At 40.0% G+C, this 22,223-nt stretch overlaps 1 protein-coding gene across 1 annotated transcript in view; it reads left to right on the top strand.

Moving 5' to 3' along the window:
• The window catches only part of SMC5 (structural maintenance of chromosomes 5), a 49,093-nt gene extending 34,922 nt beyond the window's left edge, over positions 1-14,171 (top strand). The window contains exons 18-24 of the mRNA XM_074166661.1: positions 4,603-4,728; positions 5,414-5,509; positions 5,917-6,021; positions 6,230-6,349; positions 10,310-10,489; positions 10,586-10,681; positions 13,285-14,171. Of these exons, the coding sequence (XP_074022762.1) occupies positions 4,603-4,728; positions 5,414-5,509; positions 5,917-6,021; positions 6,230-6,349; positions 10,310-10,489; positions 10,586-10,681; positions 13,285-13,425 (864 nt within the window). The 3' untranslated portion in view covers positions 13,426-14,171. The remainder of the gene's footprint in view (positions 1-4,602; positions 4,729-5,413; positions 5,510-5,916; positions 6,022-6,229; positions 6,350-10,309; positions 10,490-10,585; positions 10,682-13,284) is intronic.
• Positions 14,172-22,223: the final 8,052 nt, after the last annotated feature.

Here is a 22,223-nt window from a genome sequence, read left to right as displayed (position 1 = left end):
AGTGTATATCGTCACTGGGAAGCTTATTTAGTATTTGTAGTTCTCTCTGCCCCCATCTTCCTCGTTGTTTAGAGAGTAGTTTAGGCTGTTGCATAGGTAGATGTCTGGTCAGATCAGTAGACAGGACTCGTAAGGTAAATGTTCTGATAATTCTGCATTAAACAGGAATTGCTTCTTTCCATAATGAAGAGGTGTTTGAGTCAGCTGAAGTCCCATTAGCCGTTGTTACCGAGTTATATTCAACCACATAAGTAGAGGAGATATCAGAGCTTATGTTTTGCATGGTTTGTTCTTGGAACATTAAAACAGAAAACCTACCCTAAAATCAGTAATACTAGTTACTAGAATTTCGAGAAGTTTAATTGCTCTAGAGGAAAAGTCTGAGTATTCAAGTACACCTTAAGTTTTCATCCAAAGCCACGGTTCGCTGTATACAGTATGTTGAGTCTTTGAATTAAGTCTTCAGCCCCTTTTTTCAGAAATTCTCTTTCCTGTGTTTCCCTATGAAAAATGTATGTGGTTTATTTCTTATTTTCTGCCTTAAGAGATGCGCTTTCATGGGGAAAACTCAATATTTCTTAGCTTCATCTCAAATTAAGTGTTATTTGAAATACTATGTATAATTGACCCTTCACTCCGACTTCTTAGTGGCTTTGGCTGTGATGCATTTTTTTTTTCTACAGTGGTACTGTGTTAAGGTAGTCTTGCTCCCAAGCTGCCTGTGAGGATGCTATCACAACACTTCAAGGAAGTCTTGCACACCGTTGCTGCATGTTTTATAAAATAAATAAACCTGAAAAAAAGGAGGAAGCCAAATAGAAATAGAAATAAGTATATTCTACAAAAGCTGTGTAGTGAGTTAAATTAGAGTCTAAACGTTACAATTATGGAACCATCAACTCTCTATTTAATCATCGGACATTTTTATAGGTCATGTGCTGGTCCTGATACATTCATTGAAATTGGATTCATTGGAAATGAAGCAAAACTTTGTTAATGCTTAGCGCCTATTCATGGTGTTTATCTCCCAAGCAATCTTGAGTCTTTATAATACCTGAGTAAATATCTGATTAACATTTGAAGCAAACACAAATCCCACTGAGTACATCTAAGAGAAGATCGCATATGTTCCTTTTGTGAGGTCTTGGCACTGGGATACTGCGGAGAGAGCAACAAGTTTGTAGCTTTATGGTGGGGTTTTTTTAACCATTTAGGTGGAAAGGCCAAAAAAGTACATGTTTTCCACCAAATCAAGTTAGCAACAACAGATTTCTGGGGTTTGTATTTTGTCATTGCAGCTCAAGTGGGAACCTTAGTGTTATTTTAACAACTCCTTGTATTTAATTTATTTAATGAGCCTAAGAAGCAAATCTGTGTTTGTGACCCATACTGAACGTTGGGGAGGATTGTTAGCCCCATCTGCTCATTAGATAATTGGCACAGTTGCCTGCATGTTTATGATGGTTGCTTGAAAAAGTCTTGCTAATTGTCTTGCTTTGATAGCTTGTTAATTTTCAGGTTCATTTGGTGTAAATTTGTTTAAATAATTCATATTAATACTCAGTATGTACACTGCAGCATTTGCTCCTTAAGCCAAGTTTTAAGAAAATGCAGATTATGTTTTTCTATGTATAAATTTCCAAACTTCAAATAATTAAATGCTGTCACTGAGCATGCGTTCCAACACCAATTCATGAGAAAACATTGGCTTCTGGTAACTATATTTTCTTCAACCAGCTTCTTATTTTGAACAAAACCAGTTGTAGTACTGATGAGTACAACAGAATACAAATTGCTTGCTAACACAAAATATGATTGGTTTCTGCTGTTTGGTAGATGCCTTTCAGGAAGCTGTAATCACAGCCTCATGGTAGTCCAGAACTTCCTTGGAGTACCCAGATAAAGCTCTTTCCAAATTGGTTCTTATGCTGTTGGCTGAAACAAATGTAAAGCTCTGTCTAGGCTATGATTTTTCATGGTAGCATCCCTGTTCAAAATGTTAATTCTTCCTACTTTTTATCTAGATGGGTTTTATTGAGACACCTTCAGGAAATCAACAGGAGCCTTAACATTGCAATACACTTTTGACTATATAAGAGGGAGAAGGAATCAAAACTTGTGTATTTTTATTTACCTAACTTTTTTTAGCATGTAGCCATGACAGTCAACTGGCAAAGCTGAATGAAAATTGAGACTGACCTTGTTGCTGAACTGTCAGTGCATTTATTCTAGCATGTGCCTCATAGCCACATCAAATGTCCATTGCTTCCTTCTGTTGCTAAGGTTTTCCTCTGCCCAAATACGTATTTTCCTTTTCACACCCTGAATAATTTTACTTGCCTTAGGCTTGGGTCAGGCATATTCAATGTTGAATCTATCTCAGATTTTCAGTGCATAGAGATCAACCTGAAATCTTGTTTCATACAGCTCTGCAGGGTTTCAAGTGGGAGCTTTATGTACAATTGAGAGCTGATATTTTCCGATTCCAATGATTCAGAATTTACTTTGGCTCTGGAAATGGTCAAACACATCAGTATAGAACTGATGTTTCTTCTATTAAAAAAAAAAGTATTGATGTGTTGTCTTTCACAGGATCCGTAATAAGGATTACCTCCTTATGATGAGGTCAAATGCATTTCAGATGAAGCCGATTGGCTTTTAAATTTCTGGGATCCAAAATATAGTCCAGTTTGAATTTAGAACTTTCTAAAATATTCCAAAAAAGTTGCTTATTGAATGTATTAGAGGTGATATGCAGATGTGTAATTGAACATAAGCATTGTGGTGTACAGTTTTATTTGTGCTAATTCAGAATGACATAAGGTCTTGGCTGTAACCAAAAGGAGGTTATGTCCTCCACTTATTGCTGGTTTGTCTGTATAGCTCTAATGCCATTCCTTCTTGCCTCCATGGGACATTTTCTTCCTTCTCTACAATAGACTCCACCAAGTGGAGGCAGGGGGGAAATCTAAAAAAGGCCTCTTTTTTCTTTTTCCTTTTTTTTTTACCCTTTGGAAAACATCGACAGAGTGTAGAAAAATATCTTTACTGTGTGTTTATGAAGATTGTGAAATGCTTACCTCTAATGCAAAATCTATTTCCTAGTGCTAGGTGGAGGGAAGGAAAACCGGGATATTTGAGTTAATACATCCTGTAGAGAACAGCAGTCCTAATTCTTGAGTGAGTGTGAGAACTCCATTGATGATCACTCTTGATCATATCTGTTACTACTGCTTCTGTTGTATTTCATAGATAAAGATTAATTAAATTACCAGAAAGTAATGCAAGTTGCTATCAGGTCTGTTTCTTTTATTTTAAAAATGTAGAATAAACATTTATCTAATTGTATAATCTCCAGATGAACACTTCAAATTTTTTTTTGCCACTGGAGGGCTCTCATATTTAACTGAAGTACGCAACAATAAAAATTGGGAAGATACAGCTCTCCCAAGTCTAGGAATGTAACTAACCTTTCCACAGTCTCAGAAGAAAGCTCTGAAGCAAAATACTGTACGTATGGATTTTGAGTTAGAATTTTGTGCCTCTGAAATAAGTGAACTCCGTGTATTACTATGGTGTACCCATCTGTTAAAAAGATGGATTGCATGTGTAATGACTGAGTAAATGTATAGTAAATGGTAAAATAACTTGGATTAATAGCTCAAGTATCTTGGCATGTACTGCTTTTCGCTGTGGAGCAGCTGTTGGCCGCTCCCAGCTCTCTGCAGGTGGGTGCTCACCTGAGCTGGGAGACAGCAGCCAGCTCAGGCAGCAGGCCTGAGGTAGGGACCACGTGTATAGAGATAAGTGAGTGAGATTTTTGGGCACAGAGGGGAAGAGATACTTCAGGCTCTCCGAGTTTTTTACCTGAATACTACTTACTTGAGATGATCTTTAGCTTGGTGTTTCATGAAGGTACTACTGTTGTTGTAACATTGCATTATAAAAGTCATAGGGCTTACCTGTAGTAAGTTCCAAAGAGTTTAGCCTTGAGACTGCCGTTTAAAAACAGAAACTGTATCTGCTTTTCATTTATTTTTCTGGTTTAGTAGTTTAAAAATCATGTGTGTTTCAGTGTTGTATTTTGCTGTCTGTATTGCAGAGGTAGAATATGAAACAACAAAGGAGGTACTTCTGATTGTGTAATTATGATATTTACTCTGTAAAATTTCAGCTAAAATACCATTTATTCAATGCACGTCATCTCCACCATGGTCTCCCAAGCAGATAAATACAGTTAAATGGGAGCTAATAATAAGTAAGGCTCACAGTAGTAGTGGTTTGGCCTGTAGGGAATTTCCTGTAAAATAGTCTGTTTTGAGACGTATAGTGAATCTACATGCACACTGGTCTACTTGAGAGAAAATAAATTTAACTATATTACAAGAATATGCTTTTGATCAGTTTATCTTGGCATCTGTTGACTTTGAGTAGAGAGGCAGAATGAGTTCTGTGTGTGAAACGGAGATTTTCAGTCTTTAAGCAGTCTGATTTCACCTGTGTTCTCTGATTCGGATGTTGTTTGTTGCCAGTGTGCTAGTGTCACCTCTGCAAATTTATAATAAAGTTAAAAAATGTGTACTTTAATATCATCTTTAACAGCAACGATTTCGTGAGCTGGATGATAGGAAGCGAGTTCTTACAGAAAACTGCAAGGAATTGCTGAAAAAAGCTCGGCAGGTCTGCAAACTGAGTCCAGATCAACATCTTCCAAAAGAATTTCAAACTGTACGTACAAAAACAAATCTCCACGTCTCTTAAATTTTAGATTATGTGCACCATTATAACTTCTCCAGCAAAAAGTTTAAAGTATTATTTATTTTATATTAGAAGATTACCAGTAAGGATCATGTATACTTCTGTTAGTGTTAACTCATATATTGTCACTTACCCTTTTACAGCACCTTTAAATTGTGCTGGGATATCCTCTGACTATCACTTTGTTCTATGCACAGGGGAGAGAAAATCTGATCTGAAATTTCAATTAAAATCCATAGTTTTGTGTTCATAGAAATAATTAGAGACTGTATTTTTCTAGCTTCTTGCTCTAGTGGAGCAACAAAAAAGAACTGAAATCTGGGCACGCCTACTTACCTGGAGGTCTTCCCAGCCTCTGGAAGTATTTGCTTGTCTTAACTAGTGTAGCCCCTGGCTCATACCAAGTCTGTGAGCATCTGTACCTGCACAAAGTAGGCAACTAAGGAGAAGTTAATTGCATATCTTTGTTATGTAGTAACGCTTCTGGCCTTATTCTGTCCACAATAGTTTGTGAGGAAATCTTGGTCTGTTAAATTTTGAAGATGTGACATCCTGATTAAAAGTAATAGAATATTTTATGGCTTATTCAATTCCTTTTTAGCAAACTTGAGTCCATTAGCATTGCTGTGTAACACGTGCATCCTTTCTCTTGTAGGCTTTTCAGGCTCTTCCGACCACATTGGAGGAAATTGATGCCGTTCTGAATGAAGAGAAAACCAGGGCCTCTTGTTTCACAGGCCTGAATGCTTCGGCATGTTCACTGCTTTCCCTCCACCCTCTTTTCCTCCCCCTCCACCCGTATTGTACTTGCTTCCCACTCTGTGCTAGATCTCTTGGTATAATAAGCTAGACAGCAGGAACAATGTGCTGTAAATGCCAGATTCTGCATCTATTAGAATTTTAAGTAGGTTCTTCCAAAAGAACAGTGTGTTCTGTGCCTTTTAGACAAAAAAAAAAAGTTGCAGTAACCTGAAATCAGCAATGCTTTACATTTTCTTTGCTTTAAAGTTAAGAGATGTATCTTGTTCAGTGTGCAATGCAATAATTTTTAGAATTGTGTTTGGACAGAATCAGTGCAGTGTGGTATTTTTACAGTCAAGGTTAGAATTGGCTGTATAATCAAACATTTTGTTGACTGCTTTTTTTTTATTCTGGCAGGTTGTTGAAGAATACAATAAGCAGACACAAGAAATACAGCAGTTAACGGAGTATCTAGAGGAAAAGAAAAATGAATTGGATAACTATAAGCAAAACATTTCACAGGTAATAGCTGAAATTATCACTTCTGTATCAGTATTTTTTTTTATTGGAATAGTATGTATGTACAGAAATAAAGGATAACATTCCAAGTTTTCTTGAGTGTAAACTGAGATTTTTAGCTTCTGTAATTATGGTATTTTTGAACTTAAGTGCTATCTAAATGAAAATTCAGTTACTAAAAATGGTTTTACATGGATGTGTCTGCTTCTAGGTGAAAGAAAGGTGGCTAAACCCCTTGAAAAAGCTGATTGAGCAAATCAATGAAAAGTTCAGTAACTTTTTTAGTTCTATGCAGTGTGTTGGTGAAGTTGATCTTCATGTGGAAAATGAGGTATGATTTAATTTTCATATGGAAGAATAACATTCATATTTTCATGAATCATCTTTTGCTTGTATATTGCTAGAGAAAAAATCACAAGTTGTCATTTGGATGGTAGGAAAGATGTTATTTTAAAAAAAATAAAGAACTTTTACTGATGAACACACTTTTTTTTGTGCTAAAACTGACTTACCAGTCTGATTAAAGGAAAACTAGACTGTCCAGATGCATAGGACTTCAGCTCACAGACTTTTGGAAGCTTTTTTGCAACTTACAGGGCTCAGTTAGAAGTATTTTATTCACTTTAGCTGTAACTCAGGTTTATTAAGTTAGTGATTTAGTTCTACAGTTTTAGCTAATTTGTGCTATTCTATTATCTATGCTATTCTATGTGCTATGCTATTCTATTTAGTGACTAAATCTACTATTACTAAGTGTTGTATTAGTTTAGTTCTACATGCAGTTTCTACTCAAGTCTGCTGACATTTTATCTGGTTTGGAAATAGCAATCATTTGGCCCAGCCTTTTATGCCCTTGGTAACATTTATAGGCAGGGTTTACCTCTGATGAAGAGTTTAAAGCACAAATAGTACCTTGTGGATACATATTCAGCTCAGTGGTCTGAAGAGAAGTTGGGTATTTTGTTCTAAATTGAGCTCTGTAATGATGATTTTAAGGCTGTCATATGTAATGCATAGACTCACACAGTAGTGAAAGTTGACGCTTATACAGATTTTTTGCTGTTATAAATTACTCAAGTGGCTTTTCTTTAAATTTTGAAGTGTTAATTACTATTGGGAGCAGAATAGTGACTGACAAGACTCTTTACATGAACTGCATAAAAATATTTACATAGAAACTATTATCATGAAACAATAGGGCATTAAAACATGGACTTTTCAGTTCTTTTGATAGTTACCTACAGAGTCAGATCTATGTTACACAAATACTTTCATCTAAAAGTAAGTTGGGAGAGAGTACACAGGAAAAATAGTAAAGCAGTTTAAACGCAAAGAGAGTCTGGACTGTCATTCTGAATAACTTCTTTGGAGGGTCTTGCTTTTCTCTTGCAAAAATGGCACAAATAGCTTAAGAGGTTAGCTAGTGGTACTGAGCCAATGACTAAAACCTTTTCCTCAAGAGATCAATGCCAATAACACAGAGAGGTGGGTAATCTCTTCTAGAGCTTGGGTTCCTTACTCTTCTTCTCTGTAGCAGACTCTTTTGCCCTGACACGTAAATATCAAAAGAGAGACCCTTGAGGCAGAATGATCTTTGGCAGAAGTAATCTTGTGACACTGAATTTCTTGCTTCTGTTAGCCTGCCTTGCAGGAGCCTTGAGATCTGATGATGTCCTTGGTGATAGTACCTACTGTGTGAAATACTTCACTGGGTTCTTCCTTGACATCCTAGCAAAAACCACAGTGAATGTTCTGACTTTACTTGGTAGCGCTTGGTAACCAGAATTCAGAGTGCTGGCAATGGTAACCCTCACCTTCCTCGATTCCCCACAGAGTTTTAAGCATCATTCTTGACAAGTCCTGCAATATCTATCAGTTATGTGAACTGGCATTCCCATTAGTCTGGCAGCGAAGGCCCGACTTTCTGATGCCATTGTGGCTGTGCTGGAGGGTAGATCTCTTGCTGGAGGTTTTGCCAGTGTGTGCCTTGTAAACTTCTCTGAGCCTAGTTTCAGCCTGTGCCAATGCATCTGGAAGTACAGTGGGCCTTAGAGCACTTAGGTTCTGTTTTTTAATTCTCCTTACATGAAGTCATTGTGTTCTTGATGTCCCACAGCCGCATCCTTTTCCAAAGAGCATAGCCAAAGCACTGCATCTACTTGTTAAAGAAGAAACAGTCACTAAATTGTGAACTTAAGGATATTTTTTCACTCCACTGTGCTAAGTGTTCCTGGTCATAAGCAAGCCAAACTGGGTCTGTTGACATTGATCCTTACAATCAAGTACCAAATCCTGCTAAAATGGAGAAAGTTTATCTGAGCTATGGTGCTGTTGTCTTCACTGATTAGGAGAATGTCTTATTAGCTCCCCTTAGCAAAATGCCATCTCCAGGAAGGTCAGTGCAGCAACATTCATTTGCTTTGAAAGCATGCCCCATGATTTTCCTTCTTAGGCTTGTAATTATCAGGCATGGCTATCAAACTACAATCTGCAAATCTGAGAAGTTAATTATGCTTCTGATAATGTGCATTAAATGCCAAAGAAGAAATTTCTTCCATAGTGGAGGAGAATGAAATGGTAACCAAAATCAGATTGCAAATAGTTGCATTAAGCATGGCTTTGTTCCAGTGTGTCTGTCATGGTCATATAGCACACCTCCACAAGGCAGGTCTTTGGAAGTGCCAATCCGTTTCCAACAAGGATAACATCAAGGGTGAGAAAGGTGACCTGTCTTCAAAATTGGAAAAAAAGTTGGCACTTAGCAAACATGAGTTTATAACTATGTCAGGTCACCTTCATTCTCTCCTAAAGTGTGTATGCATTTGCTTCAGCCTCAAGGATCCACAGTTCCATGTTTCTATAATACTGGTACACCAGAGGCCCCAGAGGTTTGTAGTACATGAAAGTAAATACTAGTATAAGACTTTACACTTACCAGCCTTGAGGATGTTTGCCTGCCTGCAGGTGTAGTAAAACACCAGGAACACCAAAAGATGGCTTGTTCTTCTGATTTAGCAGATTAGCTGATCTGAGAGGATTTGATACATCCTTTCCAATGTTAGATGCTATCTGGTATGTACGTTACTCATCCCAAAACAAGACCTGAAGGTAAGGAAGAAGGTGAAAATTGTTCCTACAGACTTGAGGTTCCTTAAGGCAGTTTTAAGAGTTTAAGAAGGTATGACTGACTTTACAGTGGCTTTTAGATCTTGTTGTGCTTCATAAAAGTCAGCCCTACAATGGGACTCTGTTCTGCCAGGTCACCCAGGTTCATATGCCTTTTGATGACTGTGGCATGTGGCAATGTGAACCAAAGCAGCATATGCCAGGTTCTATGGGATGGGCTCCTCATTGTCTCTTTGCCACAACTGTCCTTTCTAAATCCTGAAGTATTCTGTGAGTAACCATTAGGAATCACTTCCACTCCTTTCTTCTACCCTCAGCATTACAGTTGTGTTATTAGAAGGACGTGAACCGATGACCTCCAAGTGCAGGATTTATGCTTCCACAGTGAATACAGATAGACCTCTTGGAACTCATATTCCTAAAACTTTTGAATCTTCCCTGTAGCTCTCATTAACTTGATAAGTACATACAAAGATTGTGTTTTATGTAAACCAAATGATAAGCAATCAGTATGGGCTTTCTGCACTGGGGATTGTGTTTCCATTCTTGCACTGAGCTTGCCTGAACTTCAGAAATATTAGCAAGTACACAAAAGACTTCTTTTTACCTTGAATCATGAATGTATTCCCTTGCATGGGCTGCCTTTTGAACCATGTCTGTTATCCCCACATGTATGCATCATTGATTCAGACTGCTGACAATTGTCAGTTTCCTGTTAAAGAAAAGGCAAGGGTTGAAATCCTTGTGTGTGGTTTTCCTGACTGACTATGAAGGGGAAATTGCTAAAATAGTGGATCTTGTATCTCAATCTGCTAGTAGAGGAAAAGCGAAGTATTAAATTAGACTTGCTTTCTCCTTTTTCTAGCCAAGAATTTTTTTTCTTGTAGTTGTTCTTAATATCTATGAAGTCTTTCTTACCAGGGATTCAGAAATTAACAAATCATTGTCACGGGGAGGGAGTGGTATTGAAAATTCGATATCTAACAAGAATAGATCAGAGTTAAGGAAAATACATGAAACAATTTAAATATTGATATTAAGTTAAACCTGAGTAGTTTGTAGGCCCCTGTAGAACATTTGCCTTAAATTTGCTATAATTTGCATGTTATTAGCAAATAAGCTGTAGTACAGATAAACTGAGTTTAACAGGTACTGGCTTTTATAGGAGGAATACGACAAGTATGGGATTCGTATTAGAGTCAAATTCCACAGTAGCACTGAACTTCATGAATTGACTCCGTATCATCAGAGTGGAGGTGAGAAAAGTGTTTCCACTATGTTGTACCTGATGGCTCTACAGGAACTCAACAGATGTCCTTTCAGGGTTGTAGATGAAATAAATCAGGTGAGGATCAATAGTGCGGTATATAACCTCTTACTGTACAGATGCTTATGACACAGTGGAGAGAACAGACTTTTTCTTCTTTTTTTTTTCTTGTAGGGAATGGATCCAATGAATGAGAGAAGAGTTTTTGAAATGGTTGTGAAAACTGCTTGTAAAGAAAGCACATCTCAGTACTTCTTTATTACACCAAAGGTGCGTGGCAGATAATGAAATTGAAAGTTTAATATGTAGCAAAGTTTTGTGTGATAATATCCCTATAAACACTGTACAACTTAGCTCTGTTTTACCTAAGAATATTAAAGGGTAACTGTGGGAGAATTTGTCCATTTTAAGGCCAGTTCTGGCAGGGATTCAGACAACTTATACCAAGGCTCATCTCGTCATAAACACATTCTGCAGTTGTAGCCTCTGTGGAAGTATCACAAATTAACCACCAGTGGAGAGGGGTACAGGGCTGTCAAATGTAATACCTCTGACTCACACAGAATTGGGTTTGTAGCAGAGACCAACTTCCAAAAATGTCAGAGAATTGTATTGGAACAGGCTAGGGGTGCTGACATAGGAACTAGAGGAGTCCCATATTCATGGAGGAAAACTACTCAAGTAATAATTTGAGCCTTACGTACTTGGAAAAGGTCAATGCTATGATCCATGGAGAATGGCTTGAAGAGGAGTTTTCAATCAAGAATGACCAGTGCTTGATTGTGCTCTTCTATTAAAATAGGAAAAAAAAATTAAAAAATATAATTGAATTACTAGGTGGTGTGGTGATGTGATGCTGTGGCATGAAAGGACTTAAGTAGGTGGCTGGTCACCTGAACCTTTAACAGAGGCTAATGTTACGTTCAACTTGACCCAAGACAGGTTGAACCAGTAAAGGTTGCTTGTACTTCAAGGAGGCAAGCATTCAGTAATGGGCTGTATGTTTTTTATTAAGGTATCAGTTCTCCTGCATCCTGTACTTCACTGTATTTCAGAAAATCTGGCTAGTATGTGCTGTTCTTTTCTGTAAATAGCAGTTGAAGGACCTGAAGCATTTACCTGACTGAAAGTAGGAGGAAGGTGATGCTTCTTGTTCCTTCTGATCTTGCAGCGTACTTAGTTCCATGCAGTTTGGTCATTTCCTGTCCGCACTACTTCTTTCTTGTTCTGTATGTTGTCTATCTGCTTTTGTCTTCTTGCAATTTCTCTCCTTATTGGATCTGCTTTTCTGTGCTTTCTCCTACTTTGAGAAATAAGAGAGTGGTCTGGATGTTGAAAGGATAGAAATAGCTCCTCTAACTATAATGCTTATATATAACATATAAAGGACTGTAGCAAATTACTGTCTAGGTTGTACTTACTCTCAAATTACTAAGAATAGAGAAGGAGGAAAACTGACTGTGTGGAGCTAATCAGAAAGATCAGAGTTAAATGAGAAGGCAGAAGTAAGAAATTTCTGAGGCTTAAAAAAAAAAAAGTCCATTTAACATTATGGTAAAAGGAAGATCAAGGAATGACTTGCACTACTATTCAGCAGCAAGAGACAGCATTAACATAGTGAAGTTGTAATGGCCTACCACAAAGAACATTATTGAGATAGCAGTTTATGTAAAGGTTTTATCCAATGCGATAGTTTGAATGTGCTGCATCAGAGGATAGTTAAAAGGTTGTACAGGACAGGCTGAGGAGAAAGCCAGGCTCTGCTGTTCCAGTGGCTTACCTGCAGTTCCTGAGCCTACGCATTACTTCCTAGTACGTGTTTATGTACTTGCTTTCTAGTAAGTATGAGAAATTGTCATACTAAGTTAAGTTCCATATATGTATCCAGTAGGTACAGGAAAAACTCTCATGTGTTTTTTTTTTAAAGGGTGTTGACACTTTACCCAGCTATATTTTTAAGCAAGCTACAGAGGGGAAGGAGTATAGATTAATATGCAATAGAGTTGATGAGGAAAATTGTATTCTGAATAGTTGTGGTTCACTGTCAGAATGAGTAGATGAACTGAATGTGTTCTTTAAGACACATTCTTGGGTTTGGACAAACTTTCTTGAAATGGGTATTTTTGAAAATGAGTATTTTTAATATAAATCTATCCTGAAACAGATTACATTTATTAAACCTGCAAATAACCACCATGTTGGGAGTGAATGCTTCTTTGCTGTAGAGCAAGATTAGAATTCAAAACAATCTTGGATTGGGTGACTTCATATGAAAACAGGATGCATTTCAGTACAGACAAGCACAGGACTTCGTATATAAGTGGCAAAAATCAACAACAGCATCTGGTGTAAGGCATAAATGCCTAAATGAACGAGGAGAGAAGTTCACTTCAGAAAAGCAGGACAGTGGCTGGAGTTATTCCAGAAGACAGCAGCGCAACTTTTAAGATGTTTTGAAAGTTTTGAGTTTCCACTGTTTGAAATTGCACAAGGCTGAAGAGAGACGTAATAATTGTGCCTAAGTAACTACCTCATGCCCTGCCCTAGCAAAAAAGGAAAATCAGCCAATATTCTCTGCCTATTGTGGACAAGGCAAAAAAGTAATGACTACATTTGCAGAAGAAGATACAGATCAGATAAGAAGATTTTGTTGTAGTGAGAATAGTGAGGCATGGAAATTGCTGGGAGAATGAGTGGAGACTCTTTGGGGGGTTTCTAGGAACAAATATACATCATCTGTCAGAAAGGCTATAATCCTGCTATTTTGACTTTTTGAGATCTAAGGCTTTATGTAGACCTCCTTCACTTCTTTTAGATAATGGGGAACACCTCTTCCAGCTGTTTTTACTTTTCTTTTTGTGTTTTTTCACCAGCTCCTGCAGAATCTCACTTACAATGACAGGATGACGGTGTTGTTTGTCTACAATGGACCTTTTATGTTGGAGGCAAACAAATGGAACTTAAAGTCTTTCTGTAGACGGCGGCGGCGACTTGGAAGGATGGATGAACAGTGATAGAACTTTTTGGAACGCCTGGCTTCCAAGACTTCAGAAAATTGTGAAAGATGATACCTGCAAAGAATTGGTGATCAAGAACTTTGATTCTTAAAACTTGTGTAAAATTGTAACAGATTTGAAGTGCATGACTTTTTTCAGATCTTTCATAGTGGCCTCTTTCTCCAAAGAAACTACTTTTTCTTAATAGCAGTTTTAAATAAAAAGGAAAGTTTCTTGTATTTTGCTATTTTATCAGTAATGTAGCAATTGAAGTGCAGTTATTTTTTCTAGGTTATATTGGATTTATTCTATGTCTGGGTTCCTGGTTTTTTTGGTTGGTTTTGTTTTGGTTTTTTGTTTTTGTTTTTTTTTTTCAAAAATTAGGATCTACTTTTGGTAAATAGCGTTCCCCCTAACACAGTTAAGGATGTTCTCCAAACTTTTCCTATTGAAATGGAAACTTTTTGAATGAATGAAGATGGTGATGTGTAGGAAGACAATGGCTTGTAAGTAGCTGTGCATTGGGTTTTGTTTTGTTTTGTGAAAATATATCTGAAGTTAATATAAAGAATGTACTATTTTTAGAGTAATATACTTCATTATCATTATTATTTATTATTTTTGAGTTTATGATCCATTTTGTATTCCTGGAAGGATATGGTCTTTATTTTTCTAGCAAGAGTCTCTCAGCAAGGAGACTTACAGAGCCAGGTGGATTCGAAACAATAAGCTAGTTAGCTTGCAGAAGTAAAACTAAGCAATATATAACTCTTTGTTGGTTGGTTTGTTTCTTTATTTGTTTGTTTTTTTAAGTAAAACTTGATGTGTTTTGGGTGATAGATGGAGAAAATAGTCCTGCTGATTTCACATGTAAGTTAAAACCAGGAGGCTTTTTACAAGGCTTCAGCTCCATTGGAGTGACTGCATATACAATGGCTTTTCAACAGGTAGCCATAAAATTCATTAGTGGGGTTTTGACCATAGCTGTTAAGCATCTGAAAGCAGATGTTACCAACAGAATGCTGAACACCTAAAACAAAGTCCCAGTTATTTAGTTAACTATAAAAAAAGTTAAAACAAACTGAATTGTGAAGAGTATGATTTTTAAAGAAATTGAAACTATGATTAGAATGTTAAATGTGCATAAAAATGATTGAGCCTCAGGACACCATCTGAAAATATGCAGTATCTGTGTTTTCCTGGGGGGAGTAGCCTTCACTAATATTTTATACAAAATCTGGTGTCCACTTGATTTCGAGTGGGAGTTTTTCTTAACGGCATCCTGTCAATGAACTTTGCTAATGGAATTGATATGTCAGGCTTTTTACATTAGAATTTTAGAAATAAAGTAACCCACTGCACAAGTAAGCTAGGATCTGAAAGGTTTCAGGTATTAAAAGTCAAGTACTGTAATTCTTGTTTTGAATAGAGGAGCCTTTAAAGGAACAGAGAACTATATATTCTTACATCGTAGGCTGCTGTTGATCAATGGAGCTCTGTTTGACTGTGAAATGAGTTCCTGGAATAAGTTCCATGAGGATTAGTGTCCATACACAAGTATTTGACAGAAGAACTAAAAGAGTGTGGAAACTTGGGCTGTAGTCCAGGGATTGAGTGGGCCATCAGGGTATCCGTGGCTTAATTGAGGGTAGAGCCCTATCTGTCCACTGTATTGCAAGGTCTGGGTTTTAAATAAGTTCTTTGATCTTCAAAATACTTGGCTTCTCGTAACCCTGAACTTCTAAGGTTGGTGGTGGGTTGTTTTTTTTAACTGAATGGAAAAACACATTCTGTTTAGTCTCTGAGGATCACTGTGTGAAAAGAGCAATTTGTTTTCATTGCCCAAATAAGTGAAACTACTTACATGAACAAGTCCTCCTTACATGAGGACTCAATTCTATGGCTAGACAGCACTGACTATCTATTCTTAATGCTGTCATCTTAGGACTTCTTGGGATTTCTTCCTAGAGTTCAGTTCCCTTCTCATGTTTCAGGCTGAGGTAGGAAGTGTAAGTCTGATTTACTTCAAGAGGACGGCGCTTCAGATCCTGTCTCAAAAGTTATGTCTTCTGGATGCATGCCTGCAACACTGCACAAGTGAAGAGGATGACGGGCTTGTGGGTGTTTGCTTTTTCCTTGGAGGTCTGTCAACTATTGACCAGAGGTCCTGATTTCGATGTATCTCCCTACAGTCTTAATATGACACTGTCATTCATATTAACTTACCCCAGATAGCATAATGAGCTGCAAAACTGTACCACCGTCATTTTACTGACTGATAGAGCTTCACTATTTGGCAGGTCTTATTGCTAAAGCCTTTGAAAAACAACCATAAAACCAACTTTCTGCAGAAAAGCAGCCATTGCTGTTTGCAAATGGGGTCTACAACGTGACTGTGTGTCTCCCATGCGTGTGTTGGTGACCTGCTAATTCGTGTGCCCAGTGCATCTGGTCCACGCGCAGCGACCTTCTGGCTTGAACGGAAGGCTTTTGAGCTGGTTAGGGTATTCAGCCATGAAAATCCACACTCGGTCGCTCAGTGTAGCTACAGCATCATTTAGATTTAGGATTCCTTACTTACCTGTAGGGTCCTTCGATGCTGCCAGCTCTCTTGCTGTTCCTCATGATTTGCTACTACTGTTCAGCTCCTCTGGAACCGTTGTTACAAAAACCCATGGAATTAATTTCAGTATAACTTTGAGGAGGAGAGGATGAGTGGGAGTTTGGGTTAAATATACATGTAGTATCCAACTTTTCCTGCTGACTAGGCAGGACCTCTCAAAAACATACAAGTGGAAAGACCCCAAATAGTCCTGACAGCTGAAGTGTAAATTGAGCTTTCTCCGAAAATAGGTACTTTTCCTTGTTGTTTAGACCAGCTGAAGACTGTGCCAAAGTTCCTCTTCCACTGCCATCTGCAGTTCTGACAAACATCTGTGTCTGCTCATGTATTGAGACAGAGAAAAGCAGCATGGAAATTGTGACTTACTGTGAGAAATAAAAAGATCTTGAGGAATCAAACACTGAAAAGCGCTTATAAATCACACTTTACTGTATTTTATGTCTGAAAATGGCACTCGAGCATGTACGTTATTGTTAACCGGGAGAGATTGCTTAGTCGGATGAAGCAGCAAACTAGAATGAGGAAGGGCCCTTGCATAACTGCAATACTTTTAGCATGCTTACATGAAACTTGGGCTTTTTTGGGAGAAAAATAAATTAGGCCTGTTAAGGCTGTTGCTGACTGCGAACATCTGGAACATTGTTGAGACACTGGAACAGGTTGCCCAGAGAAGTTGTGGATGGCCCATCCCTGGAAGTGTTCAAGGCCAGGCTGGATGGGGTTTTGAGCAACCTGGTCTAGTGGAGGTGTCCCTGCCCATGGCAGGGGGGTTGGAAGTCGATGATCTTTAAAGTCCCTTCCAGCCTAAACCATTCTATGATTCTGTGGTCTATTCTTCGGGCTTTGGAGTTAGTGAGAGATGATGAGACGCACAGAGCTGGGCTGGGCTGCAGGACGCTTACTGAAAAGTGTGGTGGGTGCTCCGTAGAGGCTTGGGTTGGCACCTGCTCCAGGCCTGATAGCGAATTTTACTTAGAGTTAATACTGCTGGAGGCTCTTGTCTATGGTTCCTGCCAAGATGCCCTCTCTTTTGTTAGAAGGTTTCTAGAAGCTTCTTGACGATCTTCAGACAGTGCTCCCTATGGAGTGTGGAAACTGACTTGGGTTTCGTCCATGAGCCTGCAGTTACCTGCTTGTTCCCTTAGCAAGGCTTCTTAACTTTCTGAACATCTCTTACTAACAGGCCTTAATTTTCACCTTGCTCATTCACTTCCCTCACTTCCTGTGCCATTCCACGGTGTCTTCTTGAAAGCAAAATGTTAGAGCAAACAGATACCTACGACGTGAAAGTTGTCATTCTATTTTATGAATGCTTCCATAATGTTAACGTATTGTCTGATACCATCTGTGTTGTCCATGGTTAGGGTTTGGCGAGCAGGGTTTACCTGGGGGAGGGAAGGAAGTGTGAGAGGGAGGTCTGTAATTAAAGATGCTCACTGTCTGCTAAGCTGAGCAGGGGTGCTGTGGCTGACCCCAGGGAGCGGCTAAGCGATGGTCCCAGCAGTGCACAATCCCTTCTCTTGTCCCTGCACCTTCAACACCACCTGTGCTGGGAAAGGAGCACGACGAGGAGGTGAAGGGCTGTATTGGCTCCGCAATATCCCAGTAACTCTACATCAAAACGTATTGTGATTTTTATGGAAGTTGTTTTGACGTTGCATGCATCGTTTCCCTGTCCTCTCCCCTGTCTTTAGTTGGCCCGGTTCTTGAAAGATGTACTGTAGTTTCTTCTGATTTGATTAGCACAACGTCTGATGGGAGGTGTCTGGCAGGAGACCTACATCACGGGAAGGGGGAGGGCGGGGAGGAATGTTGGCACTGTAGCTTCACTGTAAATAACTTGGAGCCAAAATTACTCGCTTCAGTTCTGACTCACTGAAACACAATGTCCAAAATAAATTTTCTTAGAACTTTTTGTTACAGAAGCATTTTTTTCCCAGTGCCTTGCTAATTCAGAATAAAACCAGGATTCGGTACATCATAATTTGGAGAGGAAGGAGATGGGAAAGAGAATTAAATCCACCTCTGCTCCAAGAAAAACCCTCCCCTGTCCCGGCCTGAACATGAGAAAATGTCAAGAATGTTTCTCTGCTGCTGCACTCATGGACTGGATTTGCCAAGAGCCACACTTCTCCTGTAAGGCTCATTGATCCAGCTGTCCTTTGCCTATGAGGATGAAGCTTGGATGAAGTGTGGTGTTTTGTATGCAGGGGGTGATTTAGTAGTTACTGTACATGGGGGAGGGGGGAGGGGGTTGGGGGTGTGGCTGTGGTATTTTTTTTGTTTGGTTTTGTTGTTGGTTTTCCTGAATAATTACAAACACGGTGTAAATCCAAAGCAGATGATGAGCACAGGGAGCACAAAGGGACCTGCTCTCAGATACCACCAGCAGTATCGGCCCTGCTCTGTGCTGCTGCAGCCGTGCTTAAAAGGTCTGTTCAGGTGAGAAGCCTCTGATGTTACAGTTCTCTATGGGCCCCAGTGGCTGAGGAATCCGGATCCCCCTTTGTGTCTGCTTCTGAGCCCAGTTGTGCTGTTCATGAAGGATGAGGGATTTTTGTGGTCAGAACGTTTGTACTGTTTAAAATACACTTTGCTGTATAAAATGTACTGGTTTGATGCCAGTACAATTAAAGTGGTACAGCGCACAGAGTGTATGCAGTTTCTCGAGCATCACTGTGTCAGAAATCAGCACGCTCGTGAAAAATAGTTGGAGTAAGTTATATTGGGAGAATCTCCTTTATTTCAATTTGAAGGAGTTTACAGTAAGGCTGTCCTGCTTGAAATGTTTCAGTAGAAAAATTACACCCCTGGGAAAAATGGTTCATTGGACATGAGAGCTGAATGCAGCTTAGCTTCTAGGTAGGGCTTGGATTGTCTTTCTGTAATCCCGTAAAACAGAGGCAGTGATTTGCCACCAGCATCGCATAGACTAATTACACAATTGTGGTTTTCCCTGGCCGCCTGGTTTTGGCAGAGCAGTTGTGCGTGGCTTTGCATAGGCTCTCCAAAGTGTTTCCTGCTTGGAAACACTATTCAAGGCCACCGAAGCAGTGGTCAGCAGCAGAAGAGCCCAGACCATTACATGTGGTCTCTCCAGGGAGCTCTGATGTAACTTAAACCTGGGTCTCCGGAAACTTCTGCTGCTGCTTTCCTGGCCTCTGACCACTAGCCAGAAGAGGAAGAAAAGGCCATTGGGAAAGCCTGAGACCTTTCTGTGTACCTTTTCAGCACGATGCCAGGAGGGCTCTGATACCATCTCTGCTCTTTGGTTTCCTTCTCTGTGCCTTCTGAATTCCCACAGGGCTTTTTCGCATCTTGGGATGGTAACTGCCCTTATCTGGTAAGTGCTTCTCCTCATCCCACCGTGTACACGCTCCACTCCCTTTGTACCTTGTGTTCACCGGTGCCAACATCCCAGCGTTGCTTTGATGGCCATTACATGGCCCCAGAGGCAACAGTCAATACCAAAAGAAACTGATGGCTTTGGATATGAAAAGCAATAGGATGTTTATCGGTTGTCAGTTGGGGGCCGCAAGCCAGTGGCCCCCACCAGTAACCGTTGTTAACAACGTCAAAAAAGCAAGTTAAAAGCGGTACAGACTCTGCTTTCTCTCACCCCAAGAGGCATATAGAGATACACGAACTGGAAAAATACAGTGTGTAATAATACAGAAGCAGGTGTTTATTAAGGATTAGAATCGATGCCAGTCAAGACCTTACTTTTTTGAAATGGGAAGATTTCCAGAGTACCTGTGGAAGTGTTTGAGGAGGTATTTTAGGGGACAGGGAGTTCCTGGCACCGAAAGCACAGTAGCGGCAAAATTCTTGCCATTGGGAAAGCTTCCCTGGCTTTATGGCAGTCCCTTTGAGAGCACTTGGGTAAGTGCCTTGTTCTGACAATTGTGAGTTTGCCTTGCGTTATTGTTAAGGTGATTTGTCAGGTGTGGCTACTGAGAAAATAGCACGTTGTTGGGGAGCTCTGATGCAGAAAGGAAACCTCCCTGACTCCTCGGCCCCGAGCGAGTGAGCGCTGAACAACGTTTCTCCCGCGGAGGTGAAAGTCGTCCCAGTCACCCCAGCAGGGGGGTTCACAAAGGCGCCTTGCGCGTGGCCACCCAAACCGCTCTGCAGGTGTTTGACTGGACCAACCCCGTACTGAGTTTGTTGTATCTCTCCTTTGGCCGCCCAGCCTGGGGACAGAAAATTCCAACTCGGTATCAAGTCAAACCCTGGAGGCTGCTTACAAGTTCTGTTCCAGACGCAGACGGCGCTCTTCCACCCCTCTGTCTCTGCCTGTGTTGCCAGAGGGACTACACGTTCACTGGACTCCAGGGTCTCGTCTTGCAAGCACACTCTAGCACCCACCGTTCCCACCTACCAGCTTAAGTAACTTTGTGTAAATAGCTGCTTTTAGCTCCTCCTGACCGTAAGCATCAGCGAGCTTTTTGGTACAGGGCTCCCTGCCTTCCCTTCCTTCAGAGGCTGAGGGGATGGTTCTTTCTCCTTACCTCAGCAACCCCTTCAGATCCATGGAAATCTCAGGGTGTGGGTGCAGAGGCTGAAGCACCACCAGCTGGTGGAGCGGGCGCATCATGGTGCGAGGGAGACCACCCCTCTCAGCTCAAAAGCCACTGAGCACTGGGAGAGAGACTTCCCAAGAGCTGGAGCACAGGGGTGAGGGGACGCTTCTCCCTCCGCCTCCCCCGCAAGTTGTGTCTCTGTGTTCCCGCAGCAGCGGCAGAAGGAATAGCTGTGAAAACACTTGGGAAAAGTAGAGAAACAAGACCCAAGCAAAATAACGATGAGCAACACCAGCACCTTTGAAGCTGGCTCATACACCACACGACTCATGGATTATTTTTTTTATATATAATCGTCCAGACTGGTTTACATGACCACTCCTCAACTCCAATCATTCAAAACAACATTTGGGGTTTTAATTCCTTTTTTCTTTATTTGGACAATATATATATACATATGTACAAAACCATCTATGCCTACTTTTTTTTTTCCTTTTCTTTTTTTTACAATTTCATGTGATTTACAAAAACAGGACAGCAAAATAACTTATAAAGGATACGAATACTGTACAAAAATAAAACTGATTAAACTGTTGGAAGTTGGTATTTTTACAGTGTTACAGATCACTAGTCTGTAAAACAGCATTTTGAAGTATGTGTGCAGTCTGGTGTATGCTGGGCTAAGTCCATCTGCAAACCGAAAACAGATCTGTAATACAGGTCATGGAAAACTGTTCGAAAAAGAAGTATGTTGTACAGCTATACTTTTAAAGCCATGATTTCTCTATAGTAATGGGCTTTCTTAACCAAGGAGAAGAGCTGTCCTAACTTCAGCACTATTAACTATTTCCAAAATAGTACGACAAGTACATATGGTATTAGAGAACCTGATTTTCCTTTTCTTTCCCAACATTTGCAACACTCTTCAAAACTTAACTTCAAGATGCGAAGAACTAACCTGCAGTTTATGTGTTAGAGCCACTGTTTGCTTTTACTAGAAGTATATCCCCAAAACCCACACATGAACAAAACGGTTAACATAAAATCTGCAAACCTGATCATCCCCAAAGTATTCCGTTAGTGGTTAATGAATCACATTAATCCCGTCTGTCCAATGCTGAAATACAGCACGCGTTAGAGCAAATGGGTTACCGTTTAGGAAGGTTTTTTTCAGACACGGGCTCTTGCCACACGCAATGACGACACGCGCCTGTAGGTCCCACTGTCCCGTGGACCGAAGCACTTCCTGCCTGTGGATTCTCGCAAGACTTAGCAGGAACGACGACGTTTCTTTAGCTGTGCACTCTACCCCAAACACGCGAGGTGGAAACCATACATCTGGCCATTTACTTCCATGTGTCCGTTAAGCCTGGTAGCTAAGTGACCAAAAACATCTGCGTACTGATTTAGGAGCTGCTTATCAGCTGCGGCTTCCCACTGTGGTTGATAGGACGTGAGGGTGTCTGGTGTTTCCGCAGGATCAGGCCTGAATTTTCCAAGCGCTGCATTTGTCCTACAAAGTGGCAATACTCCACACTGCAGGACGGCCCTGGAAGTTTGCATTGATCTTCACAGAGAGGAATGAAGACGAATGTGCATGCACCTTTGAATCTCACCGGGCTGCACCTGGCCCTGACCCTGCTCAACAAGGCAGCATTAACAGTACTGGT

The sequence above is a fragment of the Numenius arquata genome, chromosome Z (genome assembly GCF_964106895.1).
Source record: "Numenius arquata chromosome Z, bNumArq3.hap1.1, whole genome shotgun sequence".
NCBI classification, from domain to species: domain Eukaryota; kingdom Metazoa; phylum Chordata; class Aves; order Charadriiformes; family Scolopacidae; genus Numenius; species Numenius arquata.
Note: the sequence above shows the minus strand (reverse complement) of the source record. Positions and strands in the feature narration are given on the sequence as shown.